This window comes from Drosophila montana, unplaced genomic scaffold, assembly GCF_035044405.1.
Source record: "Drosophila montana isolate Dmon_TW-CO22-7 unplaced genomic scaffold, ASM3504440v1 contig_3240_1, whole genome shotgun sequence".
NCBI lineage: Eukaryota > Metazoa > Arthropoda > Insecta > Diptera > Drosophilidae > Drosophila > Drosophila montana.
This window is the reverse complement of record NW_026998122.1, coordinates 19625-41105: the sequence shown is the minus strand read 5'-3', so window position 1 is coordinate 41105 and position 21481 is coordinate 19625. Positions and strand designations below refer to the sequence as shown.

Sequence of the window (21481 nt, the reverse complement as noted above, 5' to 3'; positions counted from 1 at the left end):
ACTGAGATTATGCTTAAAGGATTTAAACATGGGTTGATTTATTATATAAAAGCGCAAACTTTTAGGTACAAATTAAAAGTTATTTAAATTCTAATAAGCGTTCTCCTTACAGTTTACCAGACGAGTTGCACAGGCCGAAAGAATGAATGCAATTCGAATAATGTTCGCCATCAAATAAATATATAAAGGTCAGAATGTATAATAACGAAATGTGAGAGTTGGGGAACATGGAAATGTTATAATTTCAAAAATTAAAGCATTTCAAGTCGACTCGAAGGTCATGCTAATAAATGACCCCATTGCAATAGTGATGGCCTCCTCGTGGTGTTCCCTGGGTACCGATATTTGTTTGTATATCGGTAGCTAATTCGAGCGGCGACTTTTAAATTGTATACCTCAAATCAAATGTAAGGCTTAAACATATATCTATATAGGTAAAACTGTGTGTCTTGACTGACGCTAGGAAGCTGAAGTTTATACTATAATTACCTTATGTGATGGACGTGCACGCTAAGATATGGATATTTAAAAAAATTCCAGCCGTAATTGTGGAAAGATCGCGAAACACGTTTGTATGAAACTTTTTGTTGACCAAATTTTTGGGGTTAAAATTGTTTTGAAATATTTTTGTGAAAGTTAATTCGATACGTTTTTTCGCAAAATTCACTTCTCTTTGAGGAAAAAGTCGAAGTTTTAATCAACAAAAGTTTCTGTTTTTGGCTTCAGGAATCTTATTATCTAATCATTAAACTTATTTACTCTCCAAGTTAAAGGTTTCAATTGTCATTATTTGTAATCATTAAGTACATTAATTTGTCTAGCTTTTGCTTGTTTTCATCCTAAAGCTCTTATAGAATCGGCAGAGTTAAAATATGTGTTAATGCCTACTTTGGAAATCTACCTACGTTTAAAAATAAGTCATTTGAATTAGCATTCCACTTTTATACGGGGTTGGGTCGTTTGCACTTCTTTTCACAAGCTGCTAGACTGCAATGACGATTGTTGTTGCCACCACAGCCCTTATAGGCCATCTTCCTGCAGGTGTTGCTATCGATGTGCTGCCACCACATTCCTGAGGCACTCTGTATAAAGACTATGTCCTGCCACTATACCGCCAAAGCAGTCTTGTTGGTTAACTATAGCATAAAAGTTAAATATAAACCAACGGATGAATGGATGGATATACACAATGTCTTACCAGGAACGGAGCCTTTGCAATTGTTCGGCTGAGCCTGAGGCTTATCAGGCAAGCCAAGATTAGATTGAATTTCATGTTGAAGATTAGCTCGAACTGATTTAAAATTGAAAATATAAGTGTTAATGTCGATGGTCGATGTGCTTCATACGTGCACATCTGTTTTATTTTCCAATGAGGTTTAATAAAACATTAGAATTATCAGATCTACTGCACTTACCACCTATTGGGTATTACGTTTGCATCTTAAAATGTAAGCTAAGAAATTTATTCCCATTTTCATCATTTCTTTGTGTATTTAAATTGTTGTTTTTTGAAATTAGTAGATGATTTAAAACATGGCCACAAATCCAGCCAATACCTGCCTTGAGGCTTTTGATGCCATTGCAGCCAGGTAAATCGAAAGTTTTCTACAAACTTTTAAAAATTCCAAAAAAGAAACAAACTTTTCGCTCTTCAGTAGTTCGCCCAACATCGAATCAGACTTTATATTTAGCATCCTGAAAAGGGGCTTTTTTTAAATTCTCTTCAAACTTCCAAGTTGTGATAAGCTGTCGTTTGGGTTTTGAATATACCTGCCGATTCTCTTATATAGGCGCTGCAATGTTCAGTTTAAAGTCAGTTCAGATCGAGCTGAGTCTAGCGTGTTTCTTCAAAATGAAATGCATTCTGATCCTGGCTGGTCTGGCGTTCTATGTTGCCCACACTGGGGCACAGCGGAAAGTCTGCCGTGGTGGTGTTACAGGTTAGTAATCCATAAATAATGCGGGGCATTAATAACTTCTTTACCCTCTACAGATAGCCAACCGGGTTGCATAGGCGGCAAAAGCGAAGGACATGCCAAGGCGACCTCCTGCTACGGGAATGCCAACAGATACATGTGGTGGTACAATACCAGGAGCCGATCCTGCAGGAGACTCTCCTACAACGGCTGCGGTGGCAACCACAATCGCTTCTGCACCAAAAGCCGTTGCAAGAACAAGTGCAGGCGGAGTGGAAAAGCAACAATGCAAAGCCAAACAACTGAATACGGAATATGAAATTTATTCGCTTCGTTTTGCTTTCAATTGTTATTTATCCTGACAAGAATATATTTTTGTTAGAGTATCTGTAGTAGTCGCTAATGCATGCTTTATGGTTGATTGTGGAGTTAAATTTGTTTTTATTAAATTTAAAATTAATATTTAATTATATTATTAGTTGAATGCAGGATAGCTTAAGATATTGTAATGTATAATCTACAAAGAGTTGCCTAATTCCTTGAAAAGTACTTCAATGTGCTCTTAAATGGGATATTTTAAATATATCTTCAAACCCAACCCATTGGCTTCAGGATATTCAAACTTTGCTGAGCTGTGAACTGGATCTTGAACTGAACCTTGAGCGGAACCTGTTTCTTAAATAGGTATAAATCTGAATACTAATGGATAAACTGAAAATATTGTATTTAAAATAATACCCCGCCTTCAACAATGTGAATGTAAGTGTGCAGTTTGTTTTGTCCGCCACTGTATAAATTGAAAGCCTTTAACCGAGTCACATTTAACTTTCTGTTAAGCTTGTGCGGCGAGAGCTTTTTGTGCAACTTAACAGCGCACCGCTGTTATCTAACAGCTGCAGACAATTGCCCAAGCGATTGTCTCAGTTGCAGCGAATTGGCCAACAAAGAAGTTCGGCAGCGGTTAAACAAACGCGCAAACAACGCAAAGAAAATTTAATTAATTGAAAATACGTTAGGTTCAAACCTTCAACTTTATATGTGTCAAAGATAATTGAAAAACTTAAACCTAAGTGAGTGCGTTAAAGAAGTTCACATGATAAAAATAATCAAGTCGGTTAAATATTTGAGCAAACTATCTTAACGTTAAGATCGCTAATTAGTTCCCTTTCGAACTGTGGCGCGAATAAGTATTTGGACATCTGTTCGGGAACCCGCTCTCCAGCTGCAGAGAGTCAAGGTCAGTTTTTTTTTGGATTTGTTTCTTTTTCGCTTTGGCATCCAGCGCAATGTGATCTTCAATTTGGGGAGCCTTGGATGCCTGGCGAGCGATTAAAATGTGATTTTTATGAACCAGCGACCGAGCGACCGAGAGAGCTGCCCACAAGTTTTATATATTGGTTTTTTATTTTCTGTATTATTTGTATATTTGTCGTAATTGCCGAATCTTTGACAATCTATATGTATATATAGTTTTTGTATATTCATGTAGTTGCCGGCACTTGAGCCTCAATGCTGAAGCGCGAAACCAGTTTTCAAGAAACTCTCCTCTTCGAGACAATGTCAACGCGCATAATTCGGGAATACCACGGAATAGGTCTTGAGACTCGTACTGCGGATCCGGCTGGAAGGCAGACGGGGCACGTTTTTTGAGCGTTAAACACACTCGATGGGCTTATTAATACAAATATGTTTATACAAATGCATATATAAGTACATATATAGATGTACTTTTATATGTGTTTACACGTTTTGTTCAATTGTTTTCAAAGCCATCAAATTAATTGGCAATTGCGCTCGTTTTGGTTGCTTTCGCAAATCGATTTTTGGCTATAAAACAATTTGGGACCACCCAAAAAACAACAAAAAAATTTCTAATCCAAATTGTGTTTCTCTTGGATCTCATCACATCGGATATTATCGTATTCATATATTATATCATAATGATAATTGATGTTGTCGTTGCCCCTGCAAAAAAAAAGTGACTTTGAACACGTTCACGTTAGGCACAAGGTAACATTTATTACCCTACATTAACCATAGAGCGCCCTACGTGTCATTTGGACCTATACCTGATATAAGGTATACAGCAATATATAAATAAACTTTGGAGTTTAATATGCTCATTTGGTAACAGCAATCGGGGAAGCATCTTGGTCTTATCTGCAAAATTCAACTGTCTTGGCTTCTTCTTGCCAGAGATAAGTGTAGGCAATAAAAAAGATTTTGTGAAATGAAGTTAAAGTTAGGAAAAACCCATTTGTTGATCGTCTCCCTAGCATACTGGCATACGCTTGGGAACAAGGGAGGTAAGAGCTTGAAAGTAGTTTCCTTTATGGTGATATATGGGTTTTTAAAATTCCACCTAAAACTGTGGAAAAAGGGTAAATATCTATACCAAGCTGGGTTATACACTTAAAGAAATAGTTATGAATTTTGTTCTCAAATCATCTGCAGCCAAAGTTTAAATATTGGTATTTTAAAAGGATTTCTTCTTCAAAAACTTTCTCTGTATTCCCAAATACAAGACTTAAATTCAGTACTCATCGTAAGAAATTTAACGCTTACATTGAGAACGTACTTACTTAAGATATTCAAATTCTTGTAAGTATTTTAATTAACCAACCAATTTGACTTTATTTATTTTATTCTTAATATTTATAACATTGAGGGAAAATTTTGCAATCAAAGATTTTATATACTGATTTTAGTAATATTTATGAAGAAATGTATTTGTAGTTTTGAGAACGAAACGCTATAAGTTCTTTTCCAGTCACACCATTAACAAAAATTAACTGAATTTGCAATTTATAGTGGAAAAAAATAATAATATAGCATGCTTATCTCTTAACTCTTTTGAATACTGCAAGCAAATGCAACTGATTATGGCGAGCACTGTACGAATATAATTGACTTGTCAGATGTACAGTTATTATTGTGCTTTTCGCTGCTATTCAACATGTGCGTTCAATTCGCTTGAAAGCTTCGTGGAGCTCGCTGATCTTTGACTCATTTGGATAATGGATGTAACGTGAGCTTTATGTCAGCTTCGGCCGGCTAATTGAATTGCCCGCAACAGGCCAATTAAGTCGATAAATAGACAAAACAAATACGCGCTGAATCACAGCTTGAAAAAGCTGCCCTCAGGGCGCAAACAGCTTCGATTGCGATTGCCAAAGCCAAACAGCAGCAGGTTGTGGGAGCACTTGACCACTTGAAGCATCCATTCATTGATCACTTGACAGTTTGTTTACATTTCAACTGGGCAAACCGCTGGCAAGCGTCTATCAATTGCCATGTGGCTTTTGTTTTTTTCGCCTACGTGCGGACAAGGCGAAAAAAGGAATGCCGACAAAGGCCCACCAACAAAGCCCTCCAATGTGCAGTATTAGCGAAAAATACAGATATGTGTGCAATAATTACATGTGCACATATACGTGTGGATATACTTATACATATGCATTTGTTTATTTAGTTTATTTTGTTGCGAGGATTCGCTGCATGTTAAATTAACATTTAACTATTATTGCAAGATCGCCGCTGTTATAAGAGCTGAGACATAACATTTTATGTTTCTTTTCCCTTTTATCATATGCAGCTAGATATAATCAAATATTCTGATTGAAGAATATGTCTCTTTTCTTAATTTTATTAATGCTGTAATTAATTATTGTTGACTATCTCTCTCTCGGTTTTAACCACACTCTCTATTCCTTTAATTGTCTTACTATCTCTTTCTTTCTTCCAATTGCTCCCGTATGCTCTGCCCCTTGTAACTCTCCTTATCATTTTCCAGCTCTTATCCACTCTGACACAGCCACAAACAAGCGCTGCAAAGCATTCAGCAGCGCACTGCTAACAGCGCATTAACAGACAATTTAAAATTTATCTGTTGTCAGTTTACAGTGGCATAACAGACAGTAGTTTATCAGTCGTCCGTTCAGTTCGTTTAAAACCGTCGCCCGCTGTGGAGGTGTCGCGGCATTAAAAAAGAGAAAATCGTAGAAAAAATAAAACAAAACAATTTTATAATGGAGTTGTTGATAACTCGTTAATAATATCGTATGCGCTTTTGCTTTTTTAATTGCTATGATAATAACTATATAACCGGTTGAAACGAACGTCACAACGCGAACTAGTGCTCGAGGTTTGTGATCTGCGTGTTGTTACATCGGGAATTCCCAGCGAATTATTGATGATCTCCTCAATGATATGTGAACAAAGCTAACATTATAAGAAATGCAATAATAGGAAGCAGAATTTTAATTGCAATTTGCCTTGGTTCTCGCATAAATAGGGCAGAATTCGGGCAAACTGTTTCGTTTTTTTGTGACAAATATTCACGGGTACTTGTCATCCAAAGTTGTCAACAACAAGTTTGGGAAGTCTTTCCAGCTCAAGAGTTAAATAAATAAATTAAAATTTAAAAAAAAAACCCAGCTCAGCAAATGCTTTAAAGAGAACCGCGAATCAATGGCGTTCAACTGTTGAGCTGCTTTGCATACCGAATGACGAGGGGCTAACGCGTGTTATTATCTGCCATATATATTCATATATTATATATACACATATTAAATATACTTCCAGTAAGTGCAGCCAAAATGCAAACGTTTTAAAAGTTGCACATGGACAAAAGACTTACACACAGCAACAAATATTAGCGAGCCGAACAAATAACTTGATTGAAGCAAATATTGTCCAGTGCTATTCGAAAGGTACATATAAATAAATATATATATATAAATATATATAGATAGATAGAGAGAGTGATATAGTGATATATAGCCTCCTAGGTAAGTGCAAATGGGCATTCAGATAAGGCTTTGTAGTATTTCCTCAAGAGCTGATTGTAAACAACGCACAATAATTAGTCGCCCTGCCATTCAAGTGGGCGTTGCCCTTCCAATAATGCGACAAATATATATAATCTAATGGCATATGCTGTTCCGAAAATCTCTTCAAAATCAAATTGATCTATTTTTAAAACATTTCTCTTAAGATTTATGCATTATTTATGCGCTAATCCCCATTATAGCTGAGGAAATTTAGTTTATTTTATAAATAAAAGTCTAGAAGAAACATTACTAGGAAGATTAAATACCCTTGAAGAGCTTCATTTCCTAGTTATTGTTCTTACAATAGCTTTTAGATATGTTGGGAAATTTTAAATTACGAGCTTTACCGATTTGTTGGGAAAATTTAACATATATATATATTTTAACATATGCGAAAGTAACTATGGAAAAAATCGTTAAAGAAAATTTTATTTAAAAGTATTTAATTTATCTTTCCTTGATCTTATGAGAACTATTATTTCCTATTTCAGTTCGAAATAACGTGTTTTCCGAGGGTATTCAGCTTCGTCGTAATGTTTTTTCTTAGGTTTTTGTTTTATGAAATAGCAGACGCACTTCCCTGAGTTAGGTCAAGATATCTTAAGAAAACCCACAATAATTCCATATAAAAGCAATATTTGACAGATATTTCTTATGGAGCTATATGCAGTCCGATGTTGTTAAGAAAAACTAGACAATGCTGATTGTTGTTAGGATATCTTGAGAAATAAAAGTTTTGTTTATATATAAACTGATTTTTTGCCAATTTTCTGCAAGTTTACAAAAAAAACCATTAGTTTCTAGGAAATTTATTTTACAATTTCTATAAGATATTTATATATATTTAGCTATTTAGCTTGGCCTAATTAATTAAATTTAATTTAAATTTTTAATTTAATTTCCACGGCTCGTTAGGCTAGTTTATGTGGGCAAATGACAGATTTGGGTCGTTGGCTGAGTCAAGTGATTAACAACTGGAAAATGGGTTCTGGGTAAATTTAGTTGCACTTAAGTTCGACGAATTTCTGTTAATTGCATAACAAATAATGTTTTGTCTTCAAAGCTGTTTTCTTAACAAGACTTTAATCAAACACTTGTTGCACTTTGAGTCAGCGTAAAGTGGCTCATAAAACAGCTCACCCATACCATCCCCACCCCATACCAACCCCACCCCACCTCAGTCTACTCATCAAATGCAACTCTGTGTTGGGGTTGGGGTTGGGGTTGGGGGTGTTTGCCCTGAATACGCCCTCTTTTGACCGCTGCCCATTGCCAATACTCGGCTACTCTTCACGCGCCTTTAATTTGTTTACAGTTTGCACATTTGGCTGCCGTTTGTTAAAATCTTTAATCTCATCTAAATACCCTTTTCATGAGTCGAGTCCGTATTTTAGTTATAGTCCGCAGGATCGGATCTCTATCTGACATGGCTTCCCTCAGAAGGATCATATATGTAGATCTATATGCAGAATCGTTCAAAATCGTTTGTTTGTCTCTCTGTTCTTTTTTCTCTAAATATCTTAACCAACACTGGAAATGACTTTTCATGAGTCGAGTCCGTATTTTGGCTCTAGTTTCAGTCGACCACATCGTACCACTTTATAATATACCTGCTCTCAGAGAGTTCACATAGATCTATAGGCTGAATAATTGAAAAACAAAAATATCTTAGCTAACACTGGAAATAAGTATTCAAGAGTATATGCTTCGTTGCAATCCGTCAGATCGGAGCCCTAAATCATTTCAAAAGGTTCACATAGCTCCATATCTTTCAAAAACGATTTTGTTTATATTTGTATTATTTTAAAATACACTTACCAACACTGGAAATTAGGATCTTTACAATTTCCTAGCATATCTAAAAAGTCGTCTCAAATCGTTCTGCTATATTATATTCCCTCCATAGGAATAATCATTCGAATATAAAGTTCTTGTATAAAATGAAGTGAAAGGGTATTTAAGCTTCGGCGTGCCGAGCAAATCCGTTTTTCTTGGTTGTTTTATTGTTTATTGTTTTGCCTTGAGTTTTGTTTATTTCACATTACTTGCCGTAAGAATTCGCGATTTACCCAGGAACTTCGATCCACGACACGTCGCGCTGTTTGTAAACAAAGTTCAATGGGAATATGTTTATATATAAATAAATATATATATATTTATGTGAAGAACTCTTGTGATATGATAAATGCAAAGTACACATAGCATAAATTATAAACATGTGAGGAGCTTTCTGGCATTTAAGCTGCATTCAGTTGCCGTTTATCATGCAGGTGGGTGGTGCCTCCAGGTTACCTGCCCCAGCTACCTGATAAGCGTCATGAAATTGCAATTTAATTAGCAAAATGCATTCAGCCATATCCTTGACATTTCCTTAATGTTAATCGCAAACGAAATTCGCTAGAAATTGTTCTGTTCGAATGTTCATTTAAGTGCCTTTTTTATCATAATGCTCAATAAGGATTTCGATGGAAGTGCAATAAAAAACGATCCATAATAATTATTGTATAATTCAATTTGACTTCCGCGTAATCGCTTTGTTTAAGTGATCCATTAAATACAGTTATTACCGAACCCATAAAGCTAAGTTCAATAACTCCGAAGAAACATAAAATTTTGTTGAAGTGCTTCTTCTTGAACATTCTTCAACACATTTGTTCAAATCAGACGTGATATTCCATGGCATATCCAATTTAATATACAGTTCTAAAGATAATTACTTTATGGCATATTAAGATATCTTCTGACAACTCGAAATTAACGTGCTTTCAGTCCTTGTTCTTGTTGATTGAAGTGCTTCTTCTTGTATACATCATTCATATTCTTAATAGATCCCATGGGATATCCGAAAACTTAACTTCTGCATAGAAAAACTTTACTTTATTACAAGATCCCTTTAGCATAATTGAAAACTGATGTGCTTTCAGCTATTGCTCATGTAGGATTTCTATAGTAGATCACGTCAATCACTCAATCAATCGGTCGACAATAGAGTTTTGTACCCCAATTCTTATGCTTTATTCTTTGGGCACTTGTATTTAATCTACGGCTTGTTCATGCTTACGATTCATTCTTTTAAACTTTACCCCCTTTTTGAGTACTTTAAAAAACCATCATCAAGATTATATATTATATTATATTCCCCTGCTAAATTTAAAGTCTGATGATTGATGAGATAGCGATATTTAACTATTTATAAATAGAGGGGGACAAAGTTTGGGATTTTGCATTAAATGATAGGGTAAGAAAATGAAATATGAAGATGTGGAATTGGAAACTAAGCGGCATTTAAAATAATATTAATGGATAATCGAAGCTCAGGTAGGCATTAAGTTACACGCTTGGCAACATTTTAATCTCTGTCAAGCAGCTTGATTGATTTGATGTGCAAATAAGCTGCTCATCAAATGTGAGAGCCGTTGTCTATATGTCTTGCCGGGCTGACATTTTTACTCGAATAAAATACCCCGAAGGGGGTTAAATATCGCTTAGCAATCAATTTGCGGGCCTGGGCTTGGCCCAAGTGTGTTTAAATTGGCTAAAACCGAAATTCTATTGCGTGATGTTTGTTTGACTGGCGTCTAAAAATACTTTGCTGGAATTTTCACACGAATTAAAAGTACCCAAAATAAAATTAAAAACAAATACGAGTGTGCAAGGCGGGGATGGTTGACTAGCAGATACCCTGCAGCTAGCAGCGAGCTGTTAATAGAAGTGAAAGCTGGGAAATGAGTTCTTAAATAACTTCGGTTCCTATTGTCCGATCTTTCTGAAGTTTCCAGGGTATGACAGCCAAATGTGTCCACATACCAAAGCTCAAGATTAGACGTCTAAATGTGTTTTACAATGTAAAGTTTAAGAAGTTTAGGTATTCAAATTGTGAAATATTTAGGATTTTTAAAGACTCAAAGATATGCCACAATACAAATAGAATTTCTCTAGTTCTTATAGGCTAAAAGATATGTTAAGAATGTGTAGTATATAAAAAATGTTTAAAAAAAAGGGATATCAATATCGATATTTATCGATTTCGTGATTGTTATCGATGCTTTGAAATAAGTTTTCGTCTCTAGCTCTTATCGTCTCTGATAACATATAAGATGCATACATAAAAAGATGGATGTGCTTTATGAGGTCAAAGAGTCATTTTTCAGCCTGTTACGTGCACTTGCACAAAACTAATATACCCCATTTAAACATATTCTAGGGTATCTAGAAAGCAAAAACCACACGCACCGAAAATTGAAGAGACGGAAAACCATCAATGGGCCAGACCAAAACAATTAAAAACCGCTGGCGAAAAACTTTGTTGAAATTGAAAATAATCGCCCGAGTGTCCGTGTGTGTGTGTGTCCGTGTGTGAGTGTGTCCCTGTGTGTGTGTTGGCTGTTTATCTATCTCACCTTTACCTTGTGGTGGGTTTGGGTTTCAGTTTCAGTTCAAGTTCAGTGTCTTTCAGCTGGCGCCACGATTAGTTTGACTGCGGTTTCTGCGGGCCACCAACCCGATATGGGGACCAACATATAATAAAATCATAAAATAAAGCTGATATACGAAACATATATAAACATATATATATATGCACTTATTTGGTGCTATCTGAAAAATACGCTTGTGTATATATATATATATATATTAAGTGTTTAACTGATACGCAGAACATTTTGAAATTGTGAGTGGCCGCAATGATATTTAATGGTTTTTTGATTTCGTGAGTTTCATAATTTATATGGCTATTAACATATATAATACGATAAATACAATTAATACTATATATATATATATGTGCTAGATAAAACAGCAGCAAGTGAACTGTTTAAATATTATATTCCGCGCGTATTTGAATTTATATTTTATTTTGTTTGCGAATAAATTACGCATACGCCGCGTGACACGTTCCAAGTGCTCGTTTGGCCGCGGAGTCTATCGCTTTATCAGTGAAGTCGCGTCGATAAATCTTCGTCAAGCTTTATGCATTCCAGCATACATAATTATTTAAATGCGACGCCAGCAAATGCTGCTCTATTAAATGCCTCCATTAGGGGGCGTCTCGCCTTTTTTTCTTTATTGTTTTCCCATTGTGTAAATTTTGCTTGTTTTGGGTTGAAAGTGGCCCTTAAGTGCCTCTGGAGGCGCCTCGGAGCGCCGCATGAATCAATCGACTGTCCCCTGAGACAATTACTCAGTGCCTCGCTATCGGAAGACATAAACAATTTTGGGCTTATAAGAACGGAAGCCGGCAATAAAAAACCGAAAATAACACAATTAATTACTCATAAAATGTTGAACATGTGAAATCTGCACGGATTTCGAACATATTTGTAGCCTCAGCGAAAACTTAAAGCTAGTTGTACGCAATCAAAATTGAATTCAACCTGTAGAATCTTAAGTTAAGCATGAAATGCTTATTTTAAGCAATATTTATTGTGAATCGCAAATTCCTTAATACAAGATTTAAATAAAGTATTCAATCTAAGATATTTTGTGCTTCCCTTGAGAAAAAGTTGTTAACTTAATTCAAGCTATTTTTTCTTTCTGAGTTACATTTGAAAATCATTAAAGATGCATACTATTTATTATTATATTCACCAAAACAAACCTATTTATTGTTCTACTTATTAACTTAAAGCTTGATTTAAGCTCTAACCTAAAGGCTTAAATTTAGCTAAATACTAAATAGAACAATCTATTTTAAAGTCCAGAAAACTTCTTACTAGATCAACCTGTTTAGCTGTTGCAACGATTTATTAGCTTGTTGAGCACCGCAAATGAAAAACAATATTGGGGCTATGCCTTAATCATATATTTCTCGGAATCAATAAATGTCTAGTAAATGCTCTTTGTCTAACATTAGCAACTCTTGGCATTATCTTATCGGGGTCTATGCGATTTATGCGGCACAACATTTCAACTTTTCGATTGTGTTTCTTTGCAGCTGCTGCCTCTCTCTGCGATTCTCACACTCTCTTATTAGTTGTTTAATTTGCGAGCCTCAAATGTTAAGCATATTGTATTTAATACTGTCATCTTTTCTGTCATTTAGCAATAAGACACTACAGTTCAACTGTTCGACTGTTGTTCTTGTCAGTTACTGCCTCTCTCTGCGATTCTCACACTCTCTTATGCTCTCTTACTGCGAACTCCAAGTAGATATGATATTGCAATTCATACACTTCTGCTGTCAGCCAGCTGACATTATCATCTGACATATCGAGGTGGGGGGAATCCTTCAATTAGCATTCCTTTCAGCAATTAAAGTCACACCCATTCGCATAGATTCACGCATGAGTCAGAGAACCGGTTGGGAAACGCTCTGAGGCTATGATCAGCATTATAAATCGATCGATGGCGTATCTGGCGTATATCGCATCTGTTTCTGGTACACACACACGCACTTATGTTCATAGATATATATATATATATATATATATATATATAGTATTTGTATGGGCAATCAGAGCAAACGGTTTGTTGAGCCAAAGCAGAATTTGTTGCATTTATCAGCACACAAAACAAACAATAAATATGCAACACAAAAATTAAACAAATAGATGTGCGAATAAAAACGGGGGAGCCGAACATAAAATATGGCAGCAATTATTATACCGCAGCGCGAGTTTGAAAATTGAAAATCCGGAAAATCGTAAAATCGTTCACGAAATTGCGGGCCATAACTCAATTTTATAGCATCATTTATGCGTTTATATTTTCCCCAATGGCTAATTCGATTTTCACGGGCCAACAACGCGTCCATATTGGGATTGGGCAGAGCTGTCAGATCAAAGGGGTCAAAGGGGTCAAAGGGGCCGAGCTGCTGATATGAGGGCTGCCCATAAAACTGATTTATCATCAAAAGCAGATTTTGTTCAAAGTTTCCTTTTTTTGTTTTTGCATTTTCATTCTACGAAAGTAAGCGGAACGAAAACTATGAGATTTTCGCAACAAATATTATTAAAGATATTTTAAAATCAGGGTGCAAATTAGTTTCAAGTTCAAATAGTTCGAATAGTTGATAAGCTAAACCTTCCACTTAAGATTTAATATGAAAGATTATTATCTGTAGCTTTAAAGTGAAACATACTTGATCTGTTTATATACATATATTATACCCCTTATACTCACTTTCAATGGGTTCAGTGTGTAATGAATTAAATACATTTTAATATCTGATTTTACAGATATTATTTGAAGAAATACGCTAGAAATTAATCTGATTTTTATTTGAAAACAAACAAAAAATATTAAAATAATAAGTCTTAAAGCTACAATTTAAATTTTATATAAATTAAATATTGGGAAAATTGTAAAGAGCTCCAACTAAAGTCTGGCTGCTTTGAGTTGAAAGTTCACGAAGCCAACCCTAAGGCAAGCTAGGAATTACTCAAATATTGGATATGTATTTGCAGCCTTTATTTAAATATTCCACTCGCCTTTTATTGCTAAACAAAATGTCGAATTTTAAAGCAAATTTTTTGCGCTTAAAACTAGCTGTTTTCTCGCCCTAACAAAATTGGCAGCCCAAACGATTAATTATGCTAATTTTAACAAATACTTAAATTGCCGAATTGGCGGGCATTTAATGTCTGTTTGCCCAATGGGCCAATAAATTTGATCATAATTCGAAGGTGCGCGCTGCCCACGTTGCTGTCAATGAGACACACACACGCACGCAGATACCCTACCCCTCAGCCCGGTTCGCTCAGCTGGACAAAAAATGTTTGCTTCGAGCAAATGCAAATATTCGGCGTTCAATGAATTAAGCGAAATTTGACTTTCCTTTATGCAATGGGCCCATAATGGCCATAATCATGTTGCTTCCGATAAGATAATGGGACACAGAGAGGGATAGGGAGAGGGGGGAGGGGGGGGGGGCTAGGGGTTAAGCATTTGTAATGAATTTATTGCGGCACATTAGCCAAAGTCAAGGAGTGGGAGTTATTTTGGCCAATCCAATGGCTGACGCAGTCAACAACATTTGGACAGGATATTGACAGAATGCGGGCACTTAGTGTCAATTTAACACGAACTCATAATGTGTGTGTGTGAGTGTGTGTGTGTGTGTGTGTGTGTTGTTGTGCGTGTGTGTGTGTGCTTTGCAGATGATTAATGCCCCGCGGCGGCAGCGTCAGGAGTTCCGGCGCAACAGGACGCCCATTGACATTGCGTGTGTCTTTGTCCGTCTCATGCCTGTCTCTCCCTCTCTCTCTCTCTCTCTCTCTCACTCTCTATTCCCCTCTCTTCCTCTCTCTCTGTCTATCTGACACACAACATGACCCAGAGGACTTATTGTCCTAATTGCGCCGACTAACTGACGCAATAAATCCACATGTCCTTGTGCCAACCTGTTGGAAATGTTGATAGCAGAACACGCGGAATGCCACAAGTGAGATTCCTTCAACTGACTGAAGAATAATGCCTGTTGCTTAAGCACTATGTTAATTAGATCTATTAAAGTGCACTGAATGCTGAGAGATTTTGGTTGCCAGGGCGATCTTTTTGCCAACTCTAGCGAATTTCTGATATTTCAGCTGCTTTTGCACAGTTTCTAAAACCGGTTTTAGACAAGATTAACCTTGACTTATCTATCAACCATGTACACAACTTAAATTGAGAAGTTTGCTTTGGATGCGTTTTTAAATGCATATCTTAGACACTTTTTTCATATGTCAAACTATTCTGAAACTAGTTTTAAGCAACTTTTAATCAGTAGAAGCTCCTTCTTGCCAAGAAAAAGATGCGATAGCATATTTTTTTCATTTTTTATACCAATCGAAAAGCGGTTTTAAGCAACTTTGTATATCTCTCTAAAAGCGGTTTTAGAATTTAATGCAGCAGCATCTTCTGCTATCCAATTCTAAAACCGTGTTTAATCAGGTTCTCGATTGAATTTCCTCTCACAAAAAAATGCAGCATCAACTTCTGCATTTTGTATACTATTTGAAAAGCGGTTTGAAGCCACTTTTGATTCATTTCTTCCTGCCCACAAAAATATTCCTGTTAATTTCTAATCTAATTCGTTAATCTAAAAGCGGTTTTATAAACATTGAATCGATTTTATTCAGCAGCATCTTCTGCGTTACTACTACTACTATTCTAAAAGCGGTTTAAAGCAACCTTTAATTCATTTAAACTTTTCCTCCGCCCGCAGAGCCCAGAAAAAAATGCAGCAGCATCACAGATCCGGATCGCTTTACTGTGGCGTCACGCTGGTTGGAGTAATACTCCTGGTGCTGCTCCGGCTAATGCCGGGCAGCCCCTTCGGGGTGTACGCGATGGTCGAGGAGGGCAACTATCATGAGCGCAATGGCATACACACAAAGTGCAGTTTCTTCGACACGGTCAACTTGACGGGATATCCCTCGTTCCCTAATGGCAGCTACAGCTACGAGGGCGTGCTGATACCCAGCCACTATGTGGGCACCTTCGACTACATCTACAAGGATCTGGTGGACCGTGTAGATGTGGCGCCGCATATGCGCGGCTGCATCTGCAAGCTGAAGCCCTGCATCAACATCTGCTGTCCCTGGGGTCAGATCTACAACAACAGCGAGTGCCAGAAGGACACCAACACGAGGCAAATGTGGCCAGAGCCAACGATAAATGTGACCCTCCGAAATGGATCCTTGCAGAATGTGAACATCTACGAACAGTTTGTGGTGCAGAGCTTCAGGCCCTGCACTGAAATGTTCTCCCTGCTGCCCGAGGTCAACTACTACGACACCTACCAGCTGTACGAGAACGGGACGCTGCTCCGCGAGGACGACATGCACTACATCTACAAGAACGAGTTCTGCCTGGTGCCCACTAATGTCAACGACACGGATCTCTACTACACCATAAATCCGGCCAACTGCGACATGTTCAACGAGAACACCACGGTGAAGATCATCAATGGATTCGGTAAGTGTAGCCAGAGATTGGCCAAAGATTTGTTGGGATAATACTTATATCAGGCATTAGAGATCAAATAATCCTCAAAACTTATCATATTTCCTTCGGTTTACAGTCGTTAATAAAATTAAACTGAGGTTTCAACCAGTGTGGTTCGAACCCATGCTTGCAGCCCTGATATGTTGTCCTCAACACTCATAATATTTTCTTCGCCTTACAGAAATAATTATATTGTAATTGGGGTTTGAACTAGTGCGGTTCAAACCCTGATTTGTTGTCTTAAACTCTCATAAGTTTATCTTCATTTCGTATTAATAAATAAATTGAAATTGGGTTTGAACCAGCGCGGCTCAAAGCCTGCTTGAAACGTTTATAAATAAATTGAAATTGGGGTTTGAACCAGTGCGGTTCAACCCCTGATTAAAGACCTTATATTCTCTCGTCAACTCTCATGATAGTTTCTTCGATTCGTAGTTATAAATAAATAGTAATTAGGGTTTGAACCAGTGCAGCTCAAACCCTGATTGAAACGTTTATAAATAAATTGAAATTGGGGTTTGAACCAGTGCGGTTCAAACCCTGATTGCAGCCCTGATATTCTATCGTCAACACTCAAAATATTTTCTTCGTTTCGTCGTTATAAATAAATTGAAATTGGGATTTGAACCAGTGCGGCTCAAACCCAGTTTAAAGTCCTCACATTCTATCCTCCACACTCATAATTATTTCTTTGTTTCCTCTCCCCCCAGCTATGCTCTTCTCCATACCCTTCATGCTGCTGACCATTGCCGTATATCTGCTAATTCCGGAGCTGCGCAATCAGCACGGCAAGTCGCTGGTCTGCTATTTGCTGGGCCTGACCATTGGCTACTCGCTGCTGTGCTGCCTGCTGCTGATGCACGACATGAATCCGTTTGGGCTGTCCTGCAAGCTGCTTGGCTATACGGCGTACTTCTTCTTCATGTCCGCCTTCTTCTGGCTGAACGTGATCAGCTTCGATTTGTGGCACAATTTCCGTGGCACACGTGGAATCAATCGGTTCCAGGAGAAGAAACGCTTTCTGCTCTACTCGCTGTACTCGTGGGGCTCGGCTCTGGTCTTTCTCATCTTCACGGTGCTCGTGCAGGAGTATTTCGACTGGCCGGAGGCAATCAAGCCGGGCATTGGTGGCGGCCAGTTCTGCTGGCTGGACATGACCAACTGGTCGGCCATGCTCTACTTCTTCGGGCCCATTCTGGTCATCATCGTGGCCAATACCGTGATGTTTATGATGACTGCGATCAAGATCCACGGCGTGCAGCGTGAGATGGCGAGGATTATAGCCCGCGAGGATAGCACCAAGAATCTGCGCACCGAGAAGGACAAGTAAGAGGAGGATTAGACTTTTAAAAAGATCCACTTTAATATTCTTCCCCTCAGATTCGGTCTGTTTCTGCGCTTGTTTCTGATCATGGGCGTCACCTGGTCCTCGGAGATCATCTCGTACTTTGTGGGCAACGACAAGAAATGGTCGAAGATCTTTTACGTAACCGATTTGTGCAATGCGATGCAAGGCTTTCTCATCTTTATGCTGTTCGTGCTGAAGAAGAAGGTTAAGCACTTGATAACCAACAGGTAAGTCCTCCAATTAGTTCTTCCTATCCCCACCGAAAATTGTACTGTCCCAACTATAGCTATAAGTTCATAATTGTGTAAGTCCTTTTTGTTTTGCCTGTTCGCCTGTATCACGAGTCTGTTCTCAATATGTATTTGACTTGTATCTCACTCGAATTCCCCCCAACCACACCCTTAAACCCCTGAATACCCTTCCAACAATTAGAACGATCCGTGTGCGCAGTCTGCGGCAAACGGAGAGCGTCACATTGGCAGGAAGCAGCTATACGATGCGCCAGCGCTTCATGGATGCCTCCCAACACATACGCAAGCTGGTTGTCATACGCAATGCGTTTGCCAACACTGCCAGCGGAGTGCACTCGCATGCCGTTTAACAGGACTACAACCAAGCAGCAGCAACAACAGCAACAGCAACAGCAACCACAACAAGATTGGCAGCCGCAGTCAGTAAGCGGCGCTCTTCCTCTTCGCTGTTTAGTGTTGTGCAACGTGGCCATACTAAACGCTAAGCCAGCTCTTCCTCTTCGCTCTTCAGTGTTGTGCAACGTGACAATACTAAATGCTAATTTTACTAGAGTAAACGATTCCCCTTAGCTCTTAAACTGTCGCGTGTGTGTGTGTGAGGCGCGTTGCATGCATTTGAGTAAACCTTTAGCACAAACGTTCTCTGTATGTATTTGCGCAGCTGGTATATATGTATATATAAATTATTCTCTTGTATTTTCGTTGTCAGAATGCTTTCGGTAACGCTAACGCTAAAGAACCGCAACAACGACAGCAATAGGCAGCCAAGCTGTAATCCAAACACAAGACACAAGCCCAACACACAAGTCGCAAGCATTAACACTTGAGTGTTGTAAAAGACAAAAACAAAAAAAGAAACTATCTACAAATGAAAGCAACTGCTCAGAGGCTAACACACGTCCAAATAACCAGAGCCTAACGAACAAAAACCGTCCATTAATTGTAGCTAATATAACCATGCATAACCCAACTCCAAGCGATATTTTATACAGCCCATATAAATATATATATATATGTATATATAATGTACCACAAACAATGTTATCCGTAATTTTCGTTCAACAACACGAAGACTCTTGAAGCAAAAGTCGCCCAGCTCGAGTCAATCGAACTCAACCAACTCAACGTCAACGGACATAAATACGCAACAGGACAAGTTAAGAATGAAGTGCTCCTCCGATCCGGCCCGGGGCCAGGCCAACGGGCTGGGGAAGCGGCCGCCCGGTGCTGCCAAGACAATAACAAAAACCTAAAAACCAATTAAATATAAAACTTCAAAAGGTAAAACTTCAACTTAAAAAAGGTAGCTGCTGCCAAAATTGTGATTAACCCACGAACAATTCGAGCCAGTTTCCCAGCCAAAAAGCCGCCCACAAAAATCTAACCCAACTCTCGCTAACAATCTAAATATATATAGTATATATATAATATACGACTGCTAATCGCATGTAAATCAATTCATTTAGTTTTTTACTACGCCAATAACTGCCCGCCCACATTCATTTGCATTTCCAGCTAACACTTCATATTTATCGCCTATCTATTATCTATTATCTGTGTTATCTCTGTCAATTTGTTAGCCAATTTCGATTAATCGGTTTTCCGTGCTTCTCCCCCCTCTCCTCCTCCTCCTTTAGGTGCTCGAGCGGACGGGAGGGCAGCCATCAGCGCCAGAGCCAATATTCCACCAAGACCACGTCCAGCAGCGTCGCCAATCTCTCCATGCACGAGAAGAGCTCCTCGGAGAAGCCGCTCGTCTCCACGCTGGATCAACAACAACAACAACAACAACAACGCACCACCAACTTCCGCTGAGCTTACAGTGGAGCACGAAAGTCGCGCACCAGTTGCGTTTGGCAGGTCTAGTCCTTGGCTGACGTCCTTGCGTCGTGCTTATCGCATCGAATAGCTGGGCGCCCAGTGCCTCCCCCCCTCCCCCCTCCCCCGCACCTCTTGCGCTCATCGCCCAGCAGCCATACTTATTATTATATATCGTAGCATTAAAAAAAAGACACTATATCTATATTATATATCCATATCTGCCTGTATATGTCTTGTGATCCATATCCAACACGATTATCTTTTTATATATATGCATATATATATTTATGTATACGCTTATTTGTTGATCTGATATCTGATTAGTCATGTAAGCGTTGTCATATCTGTTGTCTAACTGAAACTATTTTTATGATGCCCAAGCTTCAGATCTACCCAGAGTTCCATTTTTACAAAAAAAAAAGAAGAAAATACGAAAAAAAAAATGTTAAAGAAAAGCCACAAAATGCGCATTCATAAAAATCGAGAAACGCATACTCACGCACAATATATATGTTTGTATGTATGTACCTTAAAGAAAATACTATTTTATGTCGAGTTTATTATAAAAATAAAAAATAAAGCCAAAGAAATCAAACACTTGACAATTGCATACTCAATATGCCAAGTTCAGCTAACGGTAACTCAATTACACTCCTTTTCTATAAACAAAAAAACGTAATTTGAACAAAAAATAAATAAATTTCAATGCCAGAAAATTGTTCCCAATATTTGAAAACTACGCACGTTTCGCGCCTTACTTGTTACCACTAAAAAGCATGGACAACAACCTGCAAGCGTGCACTCGCTGATTAAAGTGATGGGAACAGTATACAATCAATTAATTTTGACATGCCCTGGCAAGACTTGGTTTAATAAAATATTAGTGAAATAATGTATTCGGTTGCGTATATTGACAGTAAAATTATTATAAAAAGTATGAAAACATAATGCAGTCCTACACATGCTCTGTTCCCATTCTAAACAAGCTGTTTGCAATCGTGCGTGCCTTACAAATAATTTCTCTGTTAAATTTGTTAGCAAAGACAAGCACCTGCATGCGTGCGTTTGCTGAATGTAAAATCATGTATGCAAACCTCCTTATTAGCGATTGGAACAGTAAATAAAGCAGCATTTTCTATGGTTCGATTTTTATCATTCCTTTATTACAACTATTTTGTTACTAAGATAACATTAAATACAAAGTTGTGACAATTAGTTCTTAAAATAGTGCCTAAGTAAACTAAATTCAATTGCTTCAAGTACTTCCCAAGTACGTCTCAAGCATTTTTCAAGTACTTCTCAAATTGTTCCCAGCGCAGCTCAATTATGTTAACGCGCGCACACCATCAACTGTACCCACTGTAAAGCTACGCTAGACAAAGTCAA

General features: G+C 37.8%; 2 protein-coding genes across 4 annotated transcripts; both read left to right on the top strand.

The window, feature by feature from the left end:
- Positions 1–1782: 1782 nt before the first annotated feature.
- Positions 1783–2674, top strand: LOC135433896 (boophilin-G2-like). The gene is made up of 2 exons (XM_064690184.1): positions 1783–1940; positions 1994–2674. The coding sequence occupies exons 1-2, from the start codon at positions 1799–1801 to the stop codon at positions 2233–2235; spliced, it is 384 nt and encodes a 127-aa protein (XP_064546254.1). The 5' UTR covers positions 1783–1798; the 3' UTR covers positions 2236–2674.
- Positions 2675–11415: 8741 nt separating this feature from the next.
- Positions 11416–20524, top strand: mthl10 (methuselah-like 10). Of its 3 annotated transcripts, XM_064690181.1 has the most exons (6): positions 11416–11456; positions 15894–16645; positions 17386–18001; positions 18056–18250; positions 19347–19555; positions 19912–20069. In XM_064690181.1, exons 1-5 carry the CDS (start codon positions 11431–11433, stop codon positions 19525–19527), a joined length of 1770 nt encoding a protein of 589 aa, XP_064546251.1. In that variant the 5' UTR covers positions 11416–11430; the 3' UTR covers positions 19528–19555; positions 19912–20069. The 3 variants fall into 3 exon arrangements, with proteins under 3 accessions (XP_064546251.1, XP_064546252.1, XP_064546253.1); XM_064690182.1 differs by lacking the exon at positions 19347–19555 and having other exon boundaries at positions 19912–20524; XM_064690183.1 differs by lacking the exons at positions 19347–19555; positions 19912–20069 and adding an exon at positions 18984–19313.
- Positions 20525–21481: the final 957 nt, after the last annotated feature.